Below are 23,628 nucleotides of genomic sequence, written 5' to 3'. Positions count from 1 at the left end.
GGAATGAAGGGGAAAGGTCAGAATACCTGTAGAGCAGCCTAAAAAGTAGTAACAAGCTCTGGGAGGACTGTAGAGTGCCAGATTCTGTATTGGGTGTTTATTTGTGTGTGTACGTTGTCATTACCTTTTTGGGTCAGGTTGTCACTTCTAAGCTCCTGCAGTGGGAAGAGCTCAAGAAGTGATGTAGTCCACGCAGACCTTTAGGAGGGAGGAGTGCTTGGTAAGGACAGCCCTGCAGCCCTCAGCTGAACAAACTTCCTCCACGTGCCCAGACTGCCATCTGTGCAGCCGTGCCTGGCTGCACTGCTCCAGCCCAGAGCCCGCTGCCTGCAGCTGCATCTTTGCTTCCTGTCCTCCTGCCCAGAGCCCCGTGGGTGCTCCCACAACTCCCTTCCCACCCCCAAAATGCCAGAGAAGACATCTGGCAGTGGGGTGGAGGAATCCCAGCACTCCGTTTTTGTTCTGCCTGCAGCTCTTCTCCTCTGCCACACAGGGCTCCAGACTGTAAAATGGGAAAGATGCGGGGAAAAGGGAGTGCTGGCAGGAGCGAATGCTGCGGCTGACTGGGGAGGGTCTGCATACCACGTGCCCTCTTGTGCTCTCTCTCCAGCTGCAGGAGGGCCAGAGAAGGGCAGATGAAAAGCTGCAGCTGAGCCTGATGGACCTGCACAACTCTCAGGCTGTCTTCCAGAGGTAGCTGTGACACATTGATTCTTTCTGTGCATGTGAATTATTGTTTTCCAGCTGTAAACTGAGGTTGACAGCTTAATGAAAACTGCAGTTTTCATTAATCTTTGTGGAAACAATGTAATGGTCCACACGAATCTCAAAACTGCAGCTTTGTGCAACGTCAGCATGTTTAGACTTGCTAGGGCCTAAAAGTACCCACTTTATGGCATTAAAAAGAAGAAAAAGAAAAAAAAAATGAAACTTGGAGTTGGAGAAATGCACCTGGAAACAAATACATTAAAGTATGAACAAGACAGAGGCTGAGTGAACACCAATATGGCACTCTGCTTTCTGACAATGTGCTTTGATTTTGTTACCGTTAAATTTACTGGGCAGTTAAATTTTGATATGTGAATATTTAAAAACAGGGCAACAGATGCTGGCAAAAAGTAATTTTTTTATTTTTATTTTTTTTTTGTAAGACACTTAGCACAACTTTCCTGAGTTTGGAGAAGTTTCCCTCTGTTTTCTCCGTCTTTACCCCCCACTCCCCTCCACTTCTAATTTCGTGTTCTTCCCCCGTCATCACAAGAGAGAACAGATCACCAGCGATCGCGCCGCGGGCCGCATCAAGCACGTCGAAGTTCTTTCCCCGGTCTCTGCTGCCACCTCGTGGCCAATTCGCGGAACTGCAGCTGTCTGCTGTTTAGTCCGGCAGGCAGCACGACACATGCGCATAGAAATGCGGAAGTGGCTTTTTAACCGCTCTGTGTAGCTAATCCGCCGCTCTCTATTGTGATTAGTCCTCCAGGTAATAACGAGCATGCGCCCGACAACTTAAAACCAGCAACTGTTTCTAATAACCACTACGCGTGCGGGCAAGCAGTCGATTCATGGACCGCCGGCTCAGCGTTATCCTCCTTCTAAACTAGGATGCCCCTCATCTATTTCCGCCGTTTTATGCCCGAACCCATCCCGGGAACGGACCGGTTCGGCTCACAGCTGCCCCTGAGCACCTGGCGCCATCCAAATTGCTCGCCGCTGCGGTGGACCAGCAGACTTGCCCTTCCAGCCCCAGCCCTGCACCGTCCCCCGGCCGTTTAAAAGCACTCTCAGCAGTAGTGGAACCCGAGCAGCTCGGAGATTCGCGGTCGTGATACGGGTGTGAAGGGGATCCGGCACTGCAGCATCCCGGGACCCGCCAGTATTGAGAAAACACTACGCGTGCGCAAGTCTCGAGAAAGCGCTACGCTATGCGCCAGCCTCGGCGCCACACTGCGCATGCGCCAGTCTCGATGAGGTACTACGCATGCGCAAGTCTCGGCAGCGCACTGTGCATGCGGCACCCCGTACACACCATTTCGCAAGCGCATATTCGGGTACACATCTACGCATGCGATTTCTTCGGCTCCTCATTACGCATGCGACGGGCGCAGGGTCCGCTGGGAGCCAAAATAGTCAGATGCCGGGGCAGGCTCGGGCGCAAAACCACCCGAGAAAATAGACGAGGGGCATCCTGGATGAAAAAAGAGAAAAGTATCGTTGAGCCGGAGGTCCAAGAACTGACTACTCGCCCGCATCTCGAAGCAGCTCAGAAATTGATGCTATTTATAGGTTTTCTGGCGCATGCAGACTACTCTCTGGAGGACTGAGCATGACAAAGATCGGCGGATTTGGTGCGCAGAGCGACGAGAATGTACGTGCACCACTTTCTCGTGCCTGCGCGCATGCGTCCTGCTGCCTGCGGCACCGACCATACACGGCCGCGATTCCGCCGATCGGCCATGCGGGGGCGCCAAAGACCGCGGAAACAACAACAACGAGCGGGTTGACGCCGACCGGCAGCGCAGCCCCTGTTCTTGTTCTCGTGCGGGCAGAGGAGAAACGCGAAGTTAGGTGGGGAGTGAGGGGAGAAAAAAAAATAAAAAAAGATGAATAAAACCAAGGAAAACATCAAACAAAGCTCCTGATTCTCAGCCTTCTCAGTCCTTTCTGAAAATCCAGAGGCCTCCCTCTTGGCTCCACTGCTGGCCTGCAAAGCCCGAGCTTGCAGTCTGTTGAAAGTCCTTGTTACTAAAACTGCTGCTGGAAGGAAAACCTGAAAGTCTGGGGGAATATTTACCGGCACATCAGAGCAGCTGAGACCCGAGGCCCGGAGCTCTTTGTGCTGACTGACTGCCACTGGCCTCAGTTCATTCTGTTAGTCTCCCAGCAGTGCGTTTCCCACTCGTGAACCCTGGAGGTAGTGCCTTTTTTGCAGGCACGCGCTGCAGTGCTTTTTGCAGGCCGGATGTTAGGAAGAAGTTATTCTCACAAAGAGCGGCGCGGCGTTGGCACCGCAGCTGCCCCTCGGAGGTGCTGCAGAACAGCGCAGATGTGGCGCCGAGCGCTGCCGTTCCGGGCCGCGGTACGAACGGGCTGCAGTTACCACGTGACCCCGCAGGTCTTTCCCAGCCGTATCGACTCTCCCGCTCTGCCACTTGCAGCCACGCACGCCGCCCATCACGGCACCCCCAACGCAGCCACGCCCCTTCGCCCTCATTGGTCGGCACTGCCACACGCACCCCCTCCCTCCCCGCGCAGAGCGGCACGGTTGGGTAAGGCGGTGCTTTGCGCCGTCGCGCACGCGCTGTGCGGAGTTGTGCGTAGCGGGCCCGGGGAAATGTTCCGCCGGCCCCCGCGCAACTTCCGCGGCCGGCAACGCGCGGCCTCCAGCGGCAGCAGCGGCGACGAGCGAGGGTTGGCCTCCGCCCCGCCGCTGGGCCGCGGCCGCGACGAGGAAGCGGGGTCCGAGGAGAGCGAGGAGGACCGCGGCGGCACCGCCTCGTCCTCTGAGGGGGCCCGAACCGCCGCAGAGCAGCCGCTGCCCTCGGGGGAGCCGGTGCGAGGAACTGGGGCGGTGCTGAGCTTCGGGAGCGAGGAGGAGCAGGAGCGGGAAGGTGAGCGACTCGGCGGCCCTTTGCGGGTCCGGGGCGGGGAGCGCATCCAGCAGGCCGGGCGGTGTGGGAGGGACGGCTCTGTATGTGCGTGTGGGAGTTCTTAGAGCTGAAGAAAGGTAGAAAGGACAAAACAAGTAACTGGAGCCGCTGAGGGAAGCGGGGCCGCTCGGTCTGGGGAGGAGGGGACCTAGGTGAGACCGCGTGGCTCACTGCAGCGACCTAAAGGAGGCTGCAGGTAGGAGGTGCTGCTCGCTTTTCTCAGGTGACAAACGAGGGGACAGAGGGATGTGCCTTTGGGGTGTGCCAGGAGGGGTTTGGATTGGCCGTCGGGAACAAAAGTCACGAGAAGAGTGGTAAGGCACTGCAACGGGCTGCCCGGGGAGGTGGTGCAGTCACCGTTCCTGGAGGTATTTAAGGGATGTGGTGGTGAGCTGGTGGCACTGGGTGGTGCTTGGGCCTGCTGATCCTAAGGGTCTTTTCTAACCAGAATGATTCCATAGTTCTGTGCAATTCTGTGGCAAGTTAATGATGGGTAAACTTAAATGTGGAAACTGGATGTTTAATTGACTCCCCTGGGCTGCTGTTTTCATAGCTGATGGCACAAAACAGGTCTGGACGACTCATGGGCGTCGCTTTGGAAAGGACCCAAACTGCAACAGGAGATGGTATACTAGATCTCACCTGTTGTCATGTTGAGAAGATGTGCCAGATGTAAATTCGGAAGTGGTGGATCTTGAGTGATAGGGCCATAGAATTAGGGGGGCCTAATGCAGCTGAAGATTTAAAGTATATGCTGAGCACACATATAAAGATTGTGTGCTTTGTACTTATATACCTGTATACTGCTGTCTTTGTTAGTGTGTTACTCAGAATCATTCTGTCTATCCAGGTGATGAGGAATTTTTTAAAATCAAAAAACCATCCTTCAATGAAGTAACATTTAGAATTCAAAAGAAGGAAATCCCGCTGTCTGCAGAGAGAGAAGTTGATGAAAGCAAAAGTAAGTACTTTTTTAGTTAAAAAAAAAAAACAAAAAACAAAAACCAACAGCATTAGTTCTATAAAAACATAATGAAATAAGTCAGAGTATTGTGCAAATACTGCTGCTAGGCATCTTGTCTGTTGTTTGAACTTGGGATTTTTAATACTGATGTGGGTAAAACAAGATCAGAGCTTGGAGATTCTTCTTGAGACGAGCTGTGTATGCAGAACCTCTACAGTAAATCAGAGGTGGTGGGACGTGGGATAAATGTGTGCCTCAGCATCGTATTTTTCAAACCTTTTGGCAGCTACTCCTGCTTATTATTATCAATTTGAAGTTAAACTGAATATTTGCGTTAGAGAAAATGTGAGCTTAGTAGGACTTTGATGGAATGTATGGTGAACGTTAAATTTAGTGTTATTAAAACATTCACTGCTAAAGCATAGATATTTTAATTGACTATTGTCAGTACCTTTGATTGTTCTTGTAGTATTCTGAGTCATAATGAACCATAATAAAGTTTACTAGAGGGATGTTTGGGGCTTGCCTGCTTTACAAGTGTGTCTAAAATGTTCTTTTCCATTGTGTTTACCCTCTTGAAGCCTTTGTCAGCTCATGAGTATGCTGTAGTGCGACTGCTAGATGGAAAATTGTATCTCTATGTAATTTATTCTCTTGTGGTTCAAATAAATACTTTTTTTAAAAAGTATGCCTTGTTCTTAGGTGGTGTATTCTGTTCAGTAATCTGATAATCTGCAGAAGATGCAGTGAAAGATAAAGATAAATCAGTGTTTCTTTTTTTTTGAAGAATTCTGAGGTAATCATAGACAAGACATGCAAAAACCTTTATAAATGAAATAAGCAGTCCTTCATAGTTAGGGTGCTAAGCCCAAACAAACAACAGCTCCTTCAAACATGCAGTTTAAAAAGCAAAGCTGTGACCTACCAGGGTACAGATCAGATGGCATCTGTGAGCTACTATGCAGCTTTTGTACCTATGAATGTGGTCTGTCAGAAGAACATATTTGTTCAGCACTAACACACGTGCTCAATTCCAGACAAGATCTGGCTTGTAAGTACCTTTATTGAAAAGTATGAGGGTGTGGCATGTTTTGATAAGATCAGGTGGAGGTAGATTTGTGACTAGCCATTGTTTCGTTGTAGTCTGAATAGTTGCTGGTAACCAGTTACATTGTGCATCAGTTTCCAGCAGCTGAAACTGAAATAATGAGTCTTTCTTTTTTTGTCTTACAATAGAAATACCTCAGTTGGAGCCTGGGACTGGCAACACAAAAGATGCTCAAGAAACAAAGGAAGAGAGTTATTCTTCACTAAGTGAGGACTACGACAGCACAGACTCTGAAAATGAATCCAATGCATCACAGAGGAGGAAGGACTTATCACCAGGCCAGTTTCCTGGACATTTTTAAGCATGTTGTTTATGCTGAGCCAGGGCTGTCTTGAAAGAATAGTGATGGTTGCTTGGTATTTTTGATTGCAGGTGTTTGTCATAATTCTGTATTAGTTTCAGGAAGTAGATTAGAAATTATAACCATTGATATTGGAAGAAATACAAAAGCAGCAAAAAAAAAAATGTTTAATGATTCATCATAATTCACTTTGAGGTAAAAATTAACTTTATCTACTGTTTTATTAGTAAAGTTTGAATTCCTTTGTAAACTCGATTGGTATAGCAATCTTGATCTTTGAAAGAGCTGGAAAAAAGGCAGGATGATGATTTATTTGAAAGAAAAAGGTCTGTTTTCAGGTTAAGAGCTATTTTTTAAGGATCTCTTTCCATTCGATTATATTCAGCATGGTAAGCTTATAAGAAAAACATTGTGTTTTTAATTCAGAATTGTGCAGTGTTCCTGAATTGTGGTGGTTATTTACACTCGGAGTGATAGAGTGTTGCTTTTAGTCTTTTGATTAGATTTTGTATCTCTTGCATGCAGGCTGCGTCCCCAGTGCAGGCTGTATCACTGCTGCTCGGAGGAGACGTCACCTAGCCAGGACCCGAGCTGATTATCTTCCCTTGGATGTTTCAAATGATCATCAGCTTTCTTGGAGAAGAGAAAGCAGTGATTTAGAGGATGAGGATGAGCCTGATAGGAATAATCTCCATTTTGTTCCTAAAAAGAGAACTCTTAGGCATAGGATTGCTGAACACATGGGTGAGTTTGTGCCTTTTCTCCCAGAGGCTGTGTCTTTCTTTTACTGATGTCTGGAAGAATGTGAGACTTGCCCAGTAAAGAGTGCAGTGCAAAGTTTTCCTCTTGATCTTGACAAGAGACCATAATGCTTGGTCCTTGAGGTTTATATGGGATGTTCCTGCTCTCCACACACTGACATTACGACTGTTATCGGAAAGGGGTAAAAACAAACAAACAAAAAACAACCAACCAAAGCAATCCAGCCCTTTGTAAGTAAGCAGATTTACTGCGTGCAAAGTGTATGTGGCTTTTCTGTTGCTTCTTAACTCATCTTGCTGTTTGTAGTTTCACTTACAAAGCACTGGTTTGCCAGGCTTGTAGACCAATTGCTTTATTTTTTGGATAATGGTTTTAAGTAATATGCAGATATGATCTGACTATTGTTGTAATAAATGCTATGGAGAAACTTCTGTGTCTGTAGTAATTGTGCATTTTAGAACACTTAAGGATTTTCTGTGTACGATGTCCTCATGTTGTAGTCTGTTTTTGAAGTCTCACACGATATACAGGTTTGCTTTGAGATATTTGATCTTTGTTCTTCTGGTACTGCAGTAATCTGAGAAACTGTTGGGTAAATGCATATGGATTCTGCAAAATCCGGTTGCCATTCCTAAATCTTCTGATTTAGAAATGGTCCTTGTGTACAGGCTTTTTGTCTGCTGTCATTTGTTTCTATCACTTGTAATGGCTATGGGAAGTGATATTGTTTTTGAAGGAGGAGATTGGGTAAGGACTAGGGAAATAAGCAAAGGGCATAATGATGTGTACTAATGATTGATTTAATTTGTAGTGCCTGTGAGTGATGAAACAAGTGAAGATGAGGCAGAAACAAAGTGGGAAGAACAGCAAATTAAGAAAGCTATCAAACTCCCTCAGGTGATATGTGCTTTCCTAACTGTTGAAATCTGCTTTTTGCTCATAGGCAAGAGAGAGATTTTTTTTTTTTTCTGGTAAATAATTGGCAAGAATGTTTTCTCTGATGAGCCGAAAGTGTTGTTTTTGGCTTGAATTTTCTGTTCTATATCAGACTAGGAAAACCTGAGTTACCAATTCTTCATGTCAAAAGAAAAAGGTGTAGAAATTCCTGCCTGCTAAATGGGAGTGGTTAGAGGATTGGGAAGATTGCTGCTGAATTTCAAATCCAGTATAACTGGTGTTCTTAGGTCCCCATACTCCATTTGTTTCTGGAAACCCCTCTATTTTTGCTGTTCAGAAGATTGCAGAGGTTTTTAGCAGCAGACCTTGGTCATGGACTTGATTACTCCAAGTCACTGTGTTCGGGCTTGATTTTGCCCTACAGACTCCTGCTGTTTTAGAATGCAGAATGTCATTTAATTTATATGTTAATGTGGTTGGAGATACGGTATTTAAGTTATAATTACAGTCAAGCCAAGTTGTCAGAATGAAACTTCCATCTTTATCTTCATTGTTTGGCTGTAGTTTATTTCTACTTTTTATATTTAAAATAGTACTACTTGTGAGGCTTCAGCTGTCAGTATTGAACCGTTATATATTGTGGGAAGCTATTAATGTCTTCAGACTAAGAGGAGGGCTGCTTTACCCTAAATTACAGATTGTTTTGTACTGATGGATGTATATGGTGTATGCATTTTACGCCATAAATACACAGCTTTTTGTATATACACTTTCCCTTTTGTGTTGTACAGAAATTACTCAATCTGATTATTCAAATGTACATCTTTTTATCATATGCTTTATGCATTCGCATGGTATGTTTTGTTGATCTCTAAAGCTGCAGAGGCAAAACTTACATCAATTCTGTATAAACTTATATTTATTTTGCATAAACTATGTATTGAAAGTGTTGCAATTCTCTTAGGAAACTTACAGTGATGCTTCCCTGTGTAAATCTCAACCAGCTAAACCCACGTATGGTCCTTGTGTTTCCTTACCACCTGTGAACTTGGAAACTATAAAAAAGCAACTTACTGAAAGGTAAATACTGCTTTTAGCATTAATTGCTGAAATGTTCATTCTGTCACAGGTGATGACAGCTTTGAAGTCTTATTCTTTCTTGCGAATATTGAAGGGTATTCGGGTTAGTTGTGTATTGTGCTTATTGTAATGTTTAGTACAGCATTACAGATTTTAACTTTACCTGGCAATGCTTTGTTGCAGGGGAGCGTTTGGACTTCTCAAGCATTTTATCACTTGTAAAAATCTGCTGCTTTATTCTACATGCTAGTGGTTCTGAAAGGAGTGTAGGCAGAATGTTATGTTTGCCGAGGAAGGAGAACTTCACTCAGGGCAGTTAGGGCTGTCAGTCCTTTTGTTGTGGTTCTTTAGCCTGTTCAGACAAGGCAGTGGGCAGCTGAAATGTCCTGGGTGGAGATGGGAACTTCCAAGGGAGTGTGTGAAACGGACAGATGGGGTCAGGCATCAGAAGCTACCAAGATAGCCATCCCCATCGCCTCTCAGTGCTAATGCAGCCAGAAGCAGCTGTACTGATAAGTTCAGACAAGTAACATCATACAGCTGAAACACAAACATATGCCATTAACTTATGTGAATCTCTGTGTATGTATACTCTTTTGTACAAACTGCTGCTGGCTTGCTTGTGTTCAAAGAATTTCCACTGAAGTGGACTAAATATTTCTGTGGAATTGTATGCTTTTTTGGGGGGGGGGAGGGGGGCTTGATCACCTGAAAGAAATGTGGGGAGTTCAAGTACAATCAAATGTGAAAGACTATCAAGAGTGGGAAACCTATTTGGAAAGTAACAAGAAGGGGAGGGAGAACATGTCTGGTAGTAATAGCTTGGTAATATTAAGCCTTACAGATGTATTTAATGTGTTAAATGCTGAAATAACTTTTAAAGGCTGTTTTTTTTCTTTTTTTGATTTCTGGTACAATGGAGAACATCTTAATTGAATTGTTTTCATTGAAATCTGCTCCCTCCTTCAGGGAAGGGAGTTAAATTAAAGTCTGCTTCTGGGTTCTGTTGAAGTCTTTCTCAAACTGAGCAATCATATGAGATACCTAAGGAGATTATTATTTTTTTTAAGAAAATTAAAAAGCAGGATTGTAATAAATGTAAACTTTTCAGGAGTATTTCATTTAATAACTAATGAGAGCTGTAAGCGTAAGTTTTTGGGTTATATGGTTAGTAACAAGACGATTCAGATCGTTTGTGTTGGGTAATGAGCACAGGGTAAGTGCTTATATGCTTCTGTCCCTGCGGCTTAAATTATGTTGGTATAAATTAAGTTGGACACACTGATGTATGCTGTATTTCTACCCACACCAACTTGGGTAGAATCTATTCAGTGTAACGTCGCTACACTTGCCATATTATGTTCTTTAGGAGTGTGTTGTGTAGGGGAATATGGGTAAAATGTCAGTGGTGGTACTTTCAGAACTACCACTATGTAAGTGACATTTGATTTTTTCCAAAGCATGAATCTTGTCCACACACAATGCTTCTGTAAATGTTGATATGGGTAAGTCTTGCAGTTCTTCTTTGCTCAAATGCAGGTGCTATTATTAGCAAGGATTTTGTACTTTGTTTTAAATGGAAAATGTTCAGGAATGTGTTAACTGTTAACTTGTCATGGTTTTAATTGTCTGAGCGTTTTCTTTTTTAGGATAGCATCATTGCAGGATGTGCACCGTGCCCACCAGAGGGAGTATGAAAAATACATGGAGAACATTGAAAGTTCGAAGATAACTGTCCAGGAATTAGAGAAGTCTTCAGATGCTGCTATGAATTACAAATTCTACAGGGGCATGAAAACATATGTAGAAAACTTAGTAAACTGTTTCAATGAAAAAGTACGTATGTTTTCCTTCCCTTCGCTGCCACCCATTTCTTTAAGTTGATGAACCTGCATTCTGTCAATGAAAAAATGAGATTTCTTATTTGGAAATGATTATCAGAGATGACCGGTTATAAGTCAATTCTATCAGAAACTTGAGTGTAACAGGAAACAAAGGAGAAACAGACCACCCCTCACAGTAACCTAAAATGATTAAGTTAGTGTGTGTACTCTGGCTTGAGCTGTAGGCTCACCTGGATTGTGATGGAGAAAAACAGAATGTTACTGGAAGAAGTTTTCTTCAGGTGTAGTAACTAGAGTGTCCTAAAGCTATATGAGAGGTGGGACTTGCATTCAGTTTTGGGATCTCAAAATGTGTTTGCTTTGCAACATGTAAAATCCTTATTACTAGTAACATTAGGTTTGAGTTGGTATTTAGCTGAGTTGTGTGAGGATTTGTCTATGTTATCTGCTGTATTGCTTTCCTTAACTGCAAACCTTAACTATTTAAAAAAAAAATAAAATACAATTGAAGGTTGGAAAATGCTGCACAAAGTTTGGCCTCGATAAGATACTCTCCAAAGAATGTACTGTCAAATCTAACTAATGTCAGTTGTGCTGCAGCCTGAGGTGGTTTTTTTTATGTAACTTTACATAATTGTACAAGGTTTCGTTCATATGTTTCCTTTGATGGCTAGGTGTTCAAAGGCAGACTGAAGCAAACTAATTGTGTCCCATTGAACACTTTTTGGTAGGGTCTTAGGTAGTCCTGTAATAGGCAATTGGCATTTAGTTTGTGGTTTTCAGTCTTAAACAGCCTGGAAAAACTCCACTGAGCAGGCTCTTGCTTTTCAGACTTTAATGCTCTTGTTCTCATTTCACCATCATGCTTGAAAGCCTGTGAAAACTGTTCTTTCCTTTGTTTTATTCAAACCTGATTACTGTTTACCATATTTCAGCTGAAATACATAAATGAGCTAGAATCTGCTGTACATGCACTTCTTCAGCAACGAGCCACATCAGTACTGAAACGAAGGCAAGATGAGCTGAAAATGGAATCTACTTATATGCAGCATCTGACAAGTTAGTATGAAGTTACAAGTTACTTTCTTATTGAAATCTCATTCTTTAAGTAGAAACACACAGTTAATTCTTGGATTATATTTTATTTTCATGTTTAATGTTTTCTCCCTCCCTGTTGTCAGTAGGCATATTGTACTAGATGAAAAATCCTTACCGAAGTAGGACTCGTAGTATCACTTTTCCGTGATATAATAGTGAATATAGCATGACCAAATGCTTAGTCATTTTTGAATTATTTATCTCAGTGGTTGTCTATCAGTACTTGAAAAGAAAAATTGAGTCAGTTTTCTAGTAGATATTAAGCTGTTACAGGATCCTGTCCTTTGTGAATAAGTGAAAAAGTAGTACATTTACTTAGCAACATTAGTGTTTCTAAAGCTAAGCGCGTGCTTAAAATATAGATTTCAAACTGGGCAGTGATGTGAAGGGAAGGATGTGAAGAAATAAGCCTTTTTGTGCAAAGGTTTTATTCAAAACAGAATCTGTCTTTTAGTCACTGCAGGGAAAATTATTACAGTTTTCACATCTTGTGTTTTCTTTACATGCTGATGCGTTATTTATGTGCAAAGTGAATCTTCATCTATTGCTGTTTAAGGAAACACAGAAAATCCACTTTAAACCAGTTTAGGAAAGCAAAGAACAGTATGCTGGGAGCTGCTGTGAACAGACAGAGACCAGATGCACCAGTTTCTTGTAACTGCCACTTGTGGATTCAGATTTCTGAGTACACAGGATAAAATGCTGACTAGAGAAAACTAGCTGCATGTATGATTTTGTAACATGCTATCATAGGCAGAGAGCAGGTGTTAAGAGGAAAAGAGTACTTGTGTTAAGAGCAGCCATTTAAAAGCTGTTTTATTTTCAGCTTATTAGAAGTCAACCTGTACTTCAATGTTTAAGAGAGCTTTTAACTGTTGTGTTCCTAGTTGTATTTAATGGAAATGCTGTGTTTTCTTATACTGCAATATGTCAGTAGGGGCAGCTGGTTTTGTATCTTGTGTGCACTTAAGCCAGCTGACACTGATACAGATGAACAGCCCAAGCAAAAAATGCTTCTAGCTTCTACTTCTCTGTTGAACTGAAGAATCAGTAGGGGTAATTTGGGACATACAAGGGGACATAAATAACAGGAGACAGTAGGGAGCTGGCTATTGAAATCTAAATGCAATAATGTGTAAATTTTGGAAGCTGGAACTTAACATGCAGGCTCAGTCCCTCCACTTGCCTTTTACATTGTTAGGAACAGACTGTGGTAGGCACTGTCCATTTCCATCCAGGACTGGGAAGCAGTGAGCTGGTATTTCATCACTTGTTATAAGGTGAAAAGCAAACGAAGGTGATGTGGAGCCTTTATTTGGGACACAGGCACTGTAGAACAGGAAGGACAAAGAAGGAATTGACTGATAACTGGCAACAGCTTGAGAAGAGTGAGCTCGGGGATGTAGCCCTTTCTGGTTCTAACTGGTGTGCAGGTGGGGTGGGTGCAAAGCATGCAGACTCTGAATGTGTATGTACTCTGGGAAGCACATCTGGAAGCGTCACCAAGAAGGGGAGAGAGGAAGGGTGGATCTGGGGTCCCTCCCTGTGCTCACTCAGGTGCTCACCTACTGGTTCAGGCTGTGACCTGGCAATCCCCCTGCACAAGAGAGCAGCCACAGTTGTCCTACAGTTCACTTATAATATTGACTGTGCTTTACACTGGACACTGTGAATTTTTCATCAGAGGTTTTATTTACTTTGGTTAGTTTCCAGATGAAGAGCAGAAGCAGAATCAGTGTTCTGCATTCACCTCTTTGTCTTGTTCCTGTCTTCTGGTAGCTGGGAATGGCAAACCAAGTAATGATGGATTGGAAAGTGATGAAAAGATGAAGCTTCTGAAAATGTGTGAGCATCGAAGGTATGTATAATTACATCTAACTGTAATAAATGTATATCTGCTTCCTGTTACTTACACAGGGATGAAGGTAAATCTGTGTGATTGCTGAACGAGATGATACACACACATGCAAAAATGCCTTTCCTTTCCAAAGCTCAAGGTACATGGAAACCATCTATTTGTTAATACAGGGTTTTCTTCATGCTGATTGGAATCTGAATGTTAATAGGTACTATTAATTTAATAAGTTGAAGTGAGACTGTTTATGAAACTGAAAGTAGATTTTTTTCCCTGCTGTTGGAATAAATAATATTGTGATTATATATAGACACACATTTTTGTGATTATTGCATAGATAACAAAAATAGGCAGGTGGTATTGTTGCTGGTGGGGTGACAGTAGGTGCATCAGAACATCTAACCTATCCTCTGTTATCAGTGTAGGCCAGATAGTATGTTTTGAATGTCAGGGTCTGCTGCTGACCTTAAGTTATTGGGAGCTCTGAAACTATTCCAATTGCATTGGTGCCTTGACTCATAAATCTTTAGACACAGTTAAGGACTTAAGAGTTTTATTGGTTGAAAAATGATGTAATAAAACTTCGCTTGAAGCAAACTGTTAACCTTTAATGTTAAGTAACGTCAATAATTACATACAAGAGGTATGCTATGCAAATAATATGTATAAATATAATTTTCTTGTTGATCTTTGCATGCTCTTATGGTATGTGGTGCCAGGACTAACATTTTTTAGCCCCAGTGAGACTTGGATGCAGTCACAGTTTCTATGCAAGTTGTTGCATAAGCTACATAGAACTGAGATGATGGACTGTTGAGAGCGCAGTAGTTTCTTACAGACTACCTCTGGCAGGGATAGTATGGAGTACCATGTTAGATGTTTGGTGTTTCAGGTGGGGGGAGTTCCTAGTATGAATGTGGTGAAGTGAAGGTCGTTAGAGATGCTTTTAATGTCCTTTGGCAGCTCACAAAGTACCTTACTGTTACAGTCTGTGTCTCTAGGGTTGCATACTTACTTCTGCTTCCTCACTGTGTTTCCTTAGGCTATTGCTCTCACCAGGTGTTCTTAGTATATCACTGAGCTTTCTTTTACGTATGTACATGGTGAATAACTCACCTGAGTTCATTACAGAATGCAGGACTTGCAGGCGGCAGCTGAGAGAGCGTTCACAAACAGCTGGTCACCACGAAGGCATGTCGAGTGATGAAGAACTGGCTCTGACAGAGGTGACTGAATTCCAGAAGAGCAAAGGTTGGTCAGGATATGAGAGCAAAATTCCTCCGATATTGAGAAGGATTTTCAAGGGAGAGTGAAGAAATACTCCTTTTGAATGGTATATCAGTTTATTTTCTACAGCATAGAATTAATGCATTTAAACAATTCTGACCAATGACTTAGGAAGAATAGATAAGATTGTAGGCTTCTTTAGTATAATCAGTTTTTTTGTCCAAAGTTGGAATGTATTTTAAATTGAGATTTGAACTGCCTTAGTGAGCAGGTCACGAGGAGCTGGGAGAGGCACTGATGCATATTTGCTGAATAACAGAAGAAGGATTTTCGTGTCTGAGATTTTAAGAGACATACAGAATATGAAATGTAATGGGTATTTAAATCTGTGCAGTTGTTCAAAAGTCAGCAGAAGTCTTTTTGTGTTCTTCTGTATCTTTTTTTCTGAAAAAAGGCTTTGCCAGAGTGCTGGTTTTAAAACCCATTTCAGTGTAAGAGGAGTGAAAGATGAAACACGAATGCTGTTATCATAAAAGATATTTCTTATGTTCTGTAGATGCATGAACTGTTCAGCTTATGCCTCAATAAATTCTATGATTATTTCTTCTTATTCCTATTGAATATTATCCGTAGATAACATTTTAGAGGAGAGTAAGAAAATCTTTCAAGATGTCCATGAAGATTTTTGTGACATCAGAAAAATCCTGTTGAAATTCCAGGAGTGGAAAGAGAAGTTTCCTGACTCTTACTGCGATGCTTACATCAGTTTTTGCCTGCCTAAGCTTTTAAATCCATTAGTCAGAGTTCAGTTAATAAATTGGAGTCCTCTTGAGGTAGGTGCATCACCAGACTTTATTTTTGTGAAAAATTTTGTGTGTGTGTTCCTGTGTTATAATATCCTCTAGGCTTCTGGGTAGGCGGTGCTCTGCTACGTTTCTGGTCTGTACTGTCTTTGCAAACTTGTCTACTCTGATGTACTCATCTTTGTTAACTGGCAAGATCTGTGACTATTTCTGGCATCTCAAAGTATGACAGGATGGGGGCATGCTGTTTGCAGGGAAGACTTCTGTACAGGAACTTTGCCGTGGGTTATAGAGGCATTCCAGAGCTTGAGATAAGTGTTTTAACTAGAAGGAGGACATCTTTTCCTCTTGTCAGGTTGCTTGTATATGAATCACTTTATTAATGTGGAGTTGTTTGTTGACATTTTGACAACCCTACCTTCTGAAATCTAGCTTTAAATTCAGTTTTAGCTTGCTGCTTTGGTCCATTCAGTGATTAGAATCCATGTAAAATTGTTAAATGAGAATCTTTTGGTATCATTAGATATATTTTTGCATGGAGCATTTTCTCTCAATCCTGACAGCTGAACAACTAATAGGAATGATCTTTCAGCAGAATTCTACAGACCTTGAAAGAGATGCCCTGGTTCAGAGCTGTAGAAGGATTCAGCTGATGCCAAAAAGTCATCTGAATCAACAAGAGATGATGATCCTGATGAAGAAGTTTTGCCTAGAGTGATTGAAAAAACTATTCCTGCCAAAAATTACAGGTATATTAAGGTTGTCTTGAGAATGTTCACTGCAGCTAGGTAATCAAACCTTAAATAAGTGGTAATGTAAAATTATGTTGATAGTTATAATTACTTGTTAAGGTTACTGTAAATGAAAGGTTTAGCTTTTTGAATGTTTACTTCCTTGAAACTAGAGCAGATAGCCACTTGGATATCATGAATGAAATAATTCCTATTTTTCAGCATTTGTAAAGAATGTGTGGGATCCTTTATCAGCTTCACAGACTGAGAACCTTATACAGCTTTGCAACAACATGTTTGAAAAACAAGTCCTGTCCAGAAGTGAATGCAGTCAAGCAAAACAGGTAAAGGCTGTTGTGGGAAGGAAGTTCTTGATCCAGTGTATGCACTTCCTGTGAATGCTTCTGTGTGGACTTAGGATCATCTCCTGAAGTTGTTAAGTTCTGATTTGTTTATTTACTACTATTATTACTTTGTTTATGTCACAGTTTTTGTCACTTAACAGTTAACATTTCAGTACTCTGAAGCTTTTCTTACTAAAGGTTATGGGGCATGGGGTACTCCTGGGACAGATGTCAGTCCCTGTTCCTAGAAGAATTGTGCCAATCCCTATCACAAATCTGTTTGTAGATTTAATCATCTTGCTTTATCACAATAAAAATTGTAAGAAATGTTATACTTGCATTGAAGTATCTTCTAAAATTTGATATTTAAATGCTAGTAGTATTCCAGTGGTCAGCTTGGTTTGTTTTTAGCCTTAACATACATATAGACAAGAAAAACAAGGAAATTCTTTATATTCATCTTTACAGCAGAAATGAAAAAAAAAAAAATCCCAAAATATGAGTTAATTCCTTAGGAAAAAGGTTACTGCGCTTATCCTGGTGATTGTCTAATAATTACCTTATGTAAATATTCACTGTAACATACACTTAGCCCAGTTCTGGTTTTATTCTCATGTAAATCTGGGAGTTTATCTAGCATAAAGTAGGTGAAACTAAGTTGATGTTTAGGCCCTTAGTATGAAAAGAAATAATAACAAATGTTTATGCAGTCGCCACACTTGACTTCAGGAAGAAGCTTTAGATAAGATTCTATTTGTGTAGTAGCTGTGGTGTTTTGTTGTGGTTTTTTTAATAGAACTTCATAGCTGGAAAATACATCAATCTTGTTATCCAAGAGGATTTTATTAAAAAAAAAAGAAAGATTGTTAAATCTGAGACTTGCTCACAGGTCTTTAATGCAGTCGTGATCTTAGTGTCTATTATATACAGTGGCACCTGCATTCAGCTGAATTAGCATTTTGCTTTTCCGCATGAACAAAATAACTACCTAAAATTGTTGTAAGTGGAAGGTGAGATCCTTTTCTTGTGAGGATGTGTTAATATTTTTCTTTTTTTTTTAACAGGACTTGATTAACACGGTTGTCCTGAGGATGAGGAAGTCTGTAGAGGAGGATGTCTTTATCCCTCTGTATCCGAAAAGGTAAACTGTCTCTGGGATTTTTTTTTTTACTTTTTAAAATTTTTATTTTTAGTCACAGAATCATAGAACTGCTCAGGCTGAAAAAGACCTTAAAGACCATCAAGTCTACCTGCAACCTAAACTATTTTTTTAGCCTTTATTGTATGTTTCTATATCTTTTCCCCTGCAGTGTGGATGAAATATATTGTAGACATCCATGAGCAAATGGAACAAATGTGCCTTCTACTGTTTCATTATAGGAATAGTTACCAAACATTAATGTTTATGAACTCTTTCTGACAAGAGTAACTACGCAGTCAACTTGATGCTTTTTTTGCTCCTGTAACTAAAAGCTTTCATAAATGGAAAGTTCTTAGTTTATGAGGTACAGTCCAGAGTCTGGTTTTGTGATATTAACTTAGAGTAGTCTGAGGGCTTGTGTTATTTGTGGTGGTCTGTTCCCCCTTCTACTCCTGACTCCTCCTTTCTTTCCTGAAATAGTTGATATTGCTGATGCTTATTGCTGGATGCTGTTAGAGAGAGGATAACTAGTAAGAGTCTGGTAGATGTGGAGTTAAGATACAGCTGGGAGAAGAGTGTTGCTAAGCCTGATGCAGCATGTTTGTCTGGTTACAAGCAGTGCTGTTTTGCTGAGAATCCATTAAACACATACTCGAGTGTTTCCAACTGCTAATTCCATTGGGTATTGTAAGGAGTTTCAGTTAACAACTGTTTCCTTAGACCTTTATTCTGGTTGTCACTGCTGAAAGAATTCCATAATTGTAATTCATTGATGTTTAAGAGATGAATTGTCTGTTTGTCTTACTTTAAGGTCAAACAAAATCCTTATTTCCTCTTCTTTTTCTGACCAGCACTGTGGAAGACAAATCATCGCCATGTTCAAAATTCCAAGGCAGACGGTTTTGGTCAGCTGTTGAGGTAAAGAAAAAACACCGATCTTGTCTGTGAAAATCATTTTAGTTAAAAGTAGACTGTAGTCTTTGAGGAAATGTATCTTCAGTCAAATCTGATTCCTGAGAGTTTAATGCATTTTAATAGGAAGGTTAGCTATTTTTCGTCAGTGAGCTATTTATGCTCACCCACCTCTGATACGTAGTCAAGAGACTTTAATTTCATCATCTGTTCCTGCTAACCTTCCATGAGATCAGTCATTGGCACTCTGTGGATAGGTCTGTTTCCTCAGTATGTGCATACAGTGCCCATGTTGCTCTTGTAGAATAGAATCCCTGCATGTGCGTATAAGCGTATTAGTATAGCTTTATTCAGTCTAAAGTGCTGAGTTAGGAATGTCTGAATGCCTGTGATTCAATTCCCTCTTAGATCTGTTTCCTCTATGAGTGTATTTGGATTCGTACTAAAGATGAGGTTTAGATGCAGGAAAACACATTAACATCCCAGTTCCCCTGCTGTGTGTGCTAACAAGGCCATGGTGACAGCCCTGCATAGGCTTCCTGCTGCCATGTTGCACATTCCTGTAGAAAAATCAGGGAATTTGGGAATGTTGAGGACTTGCCATATTCACTCCTGGGGCAAGCTGTTGTGTAAGGGTTTGTCATGGACAGATGCAGAGAAGACAAGAGGGAGCTTAGTACTGATACCTGGCAGACACGAAACAGACATAAGATTCTGGTATCACCTTCTGAGATTGTGTATTGCCTGACTTAAATGTCCTGTCAAATACATGCAAGTTTCTAAAAGCGAGACCGGTGGTCTTTCACTGCAGATTGAAGTTTTCTCCTTTCAGTTTGTTTTCCATCCTCACTGTCAGTGTTCTCTTTAGAAGTGGTGATGTGCAGAAGTTGAAAATGTGCTTGTGTTGGGTATCTTCTGACAGTTTGCCACTCTTTTTTTCTGGAGTGAAGTCATGAATTCGTTTACCCCAGAGTAAGTAGTACTGCGGGTCATGCATTAAACTCTTTGGATCTGTTCAGCAGCTTATTAGTGTGACTTATCTGTGTTTGAGACTGCCGTTGTGCAGCCCCTATTGGTGCTGTCTTTCAAAGCAGGTGATCATCTGCAGGCTGCCTATCGGGAATGTCCTCTAAACCATGCCCAGAAATTGTATGGGAGAGTACTCACAAAGGGCTGGGCGAGAAGAGGACAGGAACTATTTTAATGAGGAAGTACAGTTGATGAGGTTTTGATGTTTGTGCCATCATACAGTCTAACTTTCCTAGCAGCTCATGAGTCAAAAGGAAGTGTCCTGCCAAACACTCCAGAGAAGTATGCAGTAGTCGTGGGCTTTGCGACTGCTTTCTGACTGGTGACTGCTAAGATCACGTACTGTGTCTGTGTGGGTGAACTACCTTGAGGTTAACAGTTACCTTGACATTAACCATTCTGTATTGAGGGGGAAACCAGCGATGTTCTTACACTGGACTTAAATCTTTCTAAATAGTCATTTATACAGTGATAACAGGTAACTGAAGACAACTCTTGCTCACTATTAATACTGAGATCAAATACAAAAGAATCTTTTTGCTGCTATGGACCAAGGCTATCAACCTTACCTGTGTTATGAGGCTGGTGGCATGTAATCTTATGTAGCATGTGCAGTAGTGGTTGTTTTTTCATTCTGTCACAGATTCTCTCAAATGTTCACTTAGAATTGGATCTCAATTGCTGTTGATCCCTGTTTCTTGCTGAGCTTGGTGTCTTTGTACACGTGCACACCTCTGGTGTCTTTGTACATGTGTACACCTTCAGATTTGACCACTGGCTTTTCTCTGAAAAAAATAAAGCATAGTTGTTTTCTGTTCTTGGGTGTTAGCACATTGTTAACCAATTGGAAGGGTAACATGCTCTTTATTTCCTTGGGAGATGATGTGTGTATGTATTAGGGTACAGCTCATAGGCACATGTAAAATTAATCTACTTCAAAATACTATTTATGATCTGTAGTTTTTTAGTGACTAATTGGCAGTAAGCTTGGAGAGAATAAATCCTGTTTTTTGAGTACTGAGATTGGATGGACATGGTATCTTTTAAGTTTAAAAAGGAGGTTCTAACGCACCCTCAGCCATCAGATATGCATGTTCTGTTTCTTCATTACTGCAGCTGCTCTCCAAGGTTCTCCTTTGGGATGGGACTGTACAGGAAGACACAGTCCGTGGTGTGGGACTGAGCAAGCTGCTGAATCGTTACCTTCTTCTGAACCTCTTCAACACACCACCAGGGCCAGAAAACATAGAGAAGTGTAAAGAGGTGAAAGGTCTTATTTCCATGGGGACAGATGTAGTCTGAAGTGTAATTATTTAACATTTGAAAGTTGTTTTTTTGTTTGTTTCTTTGTTTTTTAATGACCTTGGTGTATAAAAGAATTTCAAAGCAAGCATTGGTTCCTAGGCTTTTAGGAATAACTGCTTAAAATGATGGTTTTGTTTTTTGAAGAGTAAACACTGCCAATAATAACTGAACTAGCCAAAAGGAGAAGTCTGTCAGAAGTGGTGTGACTTAGTTTTATTGAAAGCCTTTTTTTTTTCTTTCTATTTTTTTCTTTCAGAATACTCTCTGGGTGAACAGGTGGTTGCATGCTTCCCAGAAAGGTGGTTCCAAAATCTTGGAAGTGGGTCAACTCTCCCTGAGTTCAGTGAACTTCTGCCAGCATTTGGTTCAGTGAGCACGTATGCTTCACAGGAATAACCACAGGTAACAAACAACATGTTCTTTGGGATGCAGCACTTCCTCATATTCTTTATGTTAGTATTTCTTTTAGGGACGTGGTTCAATGGGCATGGTGGTGATGGGTTGACAGTTGGACTAGATGATCTTTGTGGTTTTTTCCAACCTTAATGATTCTATGATTCTTAAATTCCTCAAGTCCTCATACATTTAACACTTTCAGTGATGTATTTCCAACATCTATGTACAACAAAAGATGCAATCCATAATGTAAAATGGATTGCTTTTGCAGTACTAGTTCAGGCTAGTTTGAGGCTCTAGATGTTGGGTGCAGTTAGTGGTCAGTGTAGCTAAAGGCACCAGATGACAGTTAGGGAGAGTTCCCTGTCTCTTTTAAGTACGTTTCAGCTTTATTGATTTTGAAGTCAGATGTGAATGTGTTGCTATATCAACTTGTTTTTTTAATAGTGATGAAACTGAAGTTGTTGTTCTCCTGTTGGTGAAAGTCAAGGCTCTGAATATTGCTGAAGAGCTCATTGAAGAGTGCAAACTGGAACATCTTAAATCTGTGATCAGGAAATAAGGATTTCTTTGAAGCAGCAGTTCTTTTACTGAAACAAGCCTGATGCTCACTCTAAAAAAGTGGGAATGTTGAATGAGTGGACTGCCTACAGTTGTTTTACTGTGAAATATTTTGGTTTTTTTTCCAAATGTCTTCTGATGCCATCTACTCCTAGATAAAATCACAATCGTCAGTGTAAAGTGAAGGTGTTCTGAAATATATGACAAAGCCTCATTGCTTTGTTCTTTTGGGAAGGATGACTGCAGTAAGTGCCTGTAATGTTACCACTGCTAGTGAGCAGACAACTTCAGAAGCTGTTTTCAGTACCACACCAAATCACTCTGACTCAGGAGTCACTGAACTCTAACTTATTGTCCACTTAATGAGATAACTCTACCAAACTCGCAGTGAGTTCTTCTCACTTAGAAAGCTTGTCATAGCTTTTTGATCCTGACACAGAAGCAGGAATTCTGTGTGCAGTGAGAAGTTTGATCTGTGAACATCTACTGATGGTAAGTGGGTGTTCAGGAAGGCAAGAAGTTGCAAAGGAGAATGTCTTAACTACGCTTACTCTTCTCCAGAGTATGATTTGTAGTGGAGCTTTGTACTTGAGATATACACTGGACTTTGTGCACAGACTTGGAGTTGTCACACACCCTCATCTATCAGACAAGCAGAACAACAACTCCAGTTACCTTCTAGTAATTGGCTCTCTAAGGACATTTTACTTTTGCTTCCCTGTGAGACCCATTAAACCTCATTTCACTGTACCCATGTTAGATTTCTAATGTTGTGTAACTTTGTATATGTGCAGTAAATATTACTGCTGCAGAATAAAAAGGATGTTTTATTGTAGAAATAGCAGTGCGTCACAAATTCTGCTAAAGTTTGCTATTGCCTGTTTCTCTAAAATGTTATGGGTCTTCCATTTAACTCTTGGAGGCTTTTATTCCCTATGATTTTTCTCTTTTTTTATTACAGAATATATATTTTTGTGAACTATTTTAATTGTAAATAGCATTCATCAGTGTTATAGACAAAAATGACTTCTAAAATAAAAGCAAAGCAATTATTTTGAAAAGTAAAGATATTTTTGTGTTAATGAGACTTCAAACACTTTCAAGTCTTGAACATGACAAGGAATGTTATGTGAAGTATGGAAAAAAAACTTTGGCACTGCTGGCACTTCATTATCTGCAGGATTTAGGAGTTCTGTTGTAAGTAATTGTGCACTTCTACTTTCCTGAGTGCAAAGAAAATACAACTGATCAGTAATTAGCTGAAGCATGTGATCTCCGTGCTTGCTTTGTCTCCTCTGCTTCCTTATTCATGTTGAAAGTTGCTCCCGAAGAAATTAGTCTTGTGCTGCTATGAAATTGGAATAGGTTCTATCATAGCTTTACCTCTGTAGAGGCTTCTTCCAGTGGCTGCAGACGTCACTTGTCATGACTGGTAAGCAGGGGAAGGCGATTTTTACTGGAGCTCAGAAGCCCCATCCCAGTTGAGTATCTTTGAGAACCTACTGTGCCACTTTGTGGTGAACCTTGCACCCATTCACACTAATCTGACTTGAGTAACAGCTAATCTGGCTTCATTCTTGCAAGCTGGTTTCAAAACTGTTGGTATTACTGCTTTGTTGTCAG

General features: G+C 41.2%; 1 protein-coding gene across 1 annotated transcript; it reads left to right on the top strand.

Moving 5' to 3' along the window:
- The first annotated feature begins 3,289 nt into the window (after nt 1-3,289).
- GCFC2 (chromosome 3 open reading frame, human C2orf3) lies at nt 3,290-23,071 on the top strand. Its single transcript, NM_001389528.2, is given in 22 exon segments — nt 3,290-3,608; nt 4,498-4,608; nt 5,848-5,997; nt 6,546-6,764; nt 7,594-7,679; nt 8,644-8,759; nt 10,409-10,595; nt 11,539-11,662; nt 13,481-13,559; nt 14,695-14,807; nt 15,417-15,616; nt 16,182-16,193; nt 16,195-16,235; nt 16,237-16,319; nt 16,321-16,335; nt 16,540-16,661; nt 17,726-17,802; nt 18,654-18,720; nt 20,860-21,006; nt 21,325-21,389; nt 21,391-21,450; nt 21,892-23,071. Coding segments are annotated over 22 exon segments (2,466 nt in total). The 5' UTR covers nt 3,290-3,331; the 3' UTR covers nt 22,007-23,071.
- The last annotated feature ends 557 nt before the right edge of the window (nt 23,072-23,628 follow it).

Source organism: Gallus gallus, chromosome 3 (genome assembly GCF_016699485.2).
Source record: "Gallus gallus isolate bGalGal1 chromosome 3, bGalGal1.mat.broiler.GRCg7b, whole genome shotgun sequence".
NCBI classification, from domain to species: Eukaryota; Metazoa; Chordata; class Aves; order Galliformes; family Phasianidae; genus Gallus; species Gallus gallus.
This window is presented reverse-complemented; position numbering and strand designations above follow the sequence as displayed.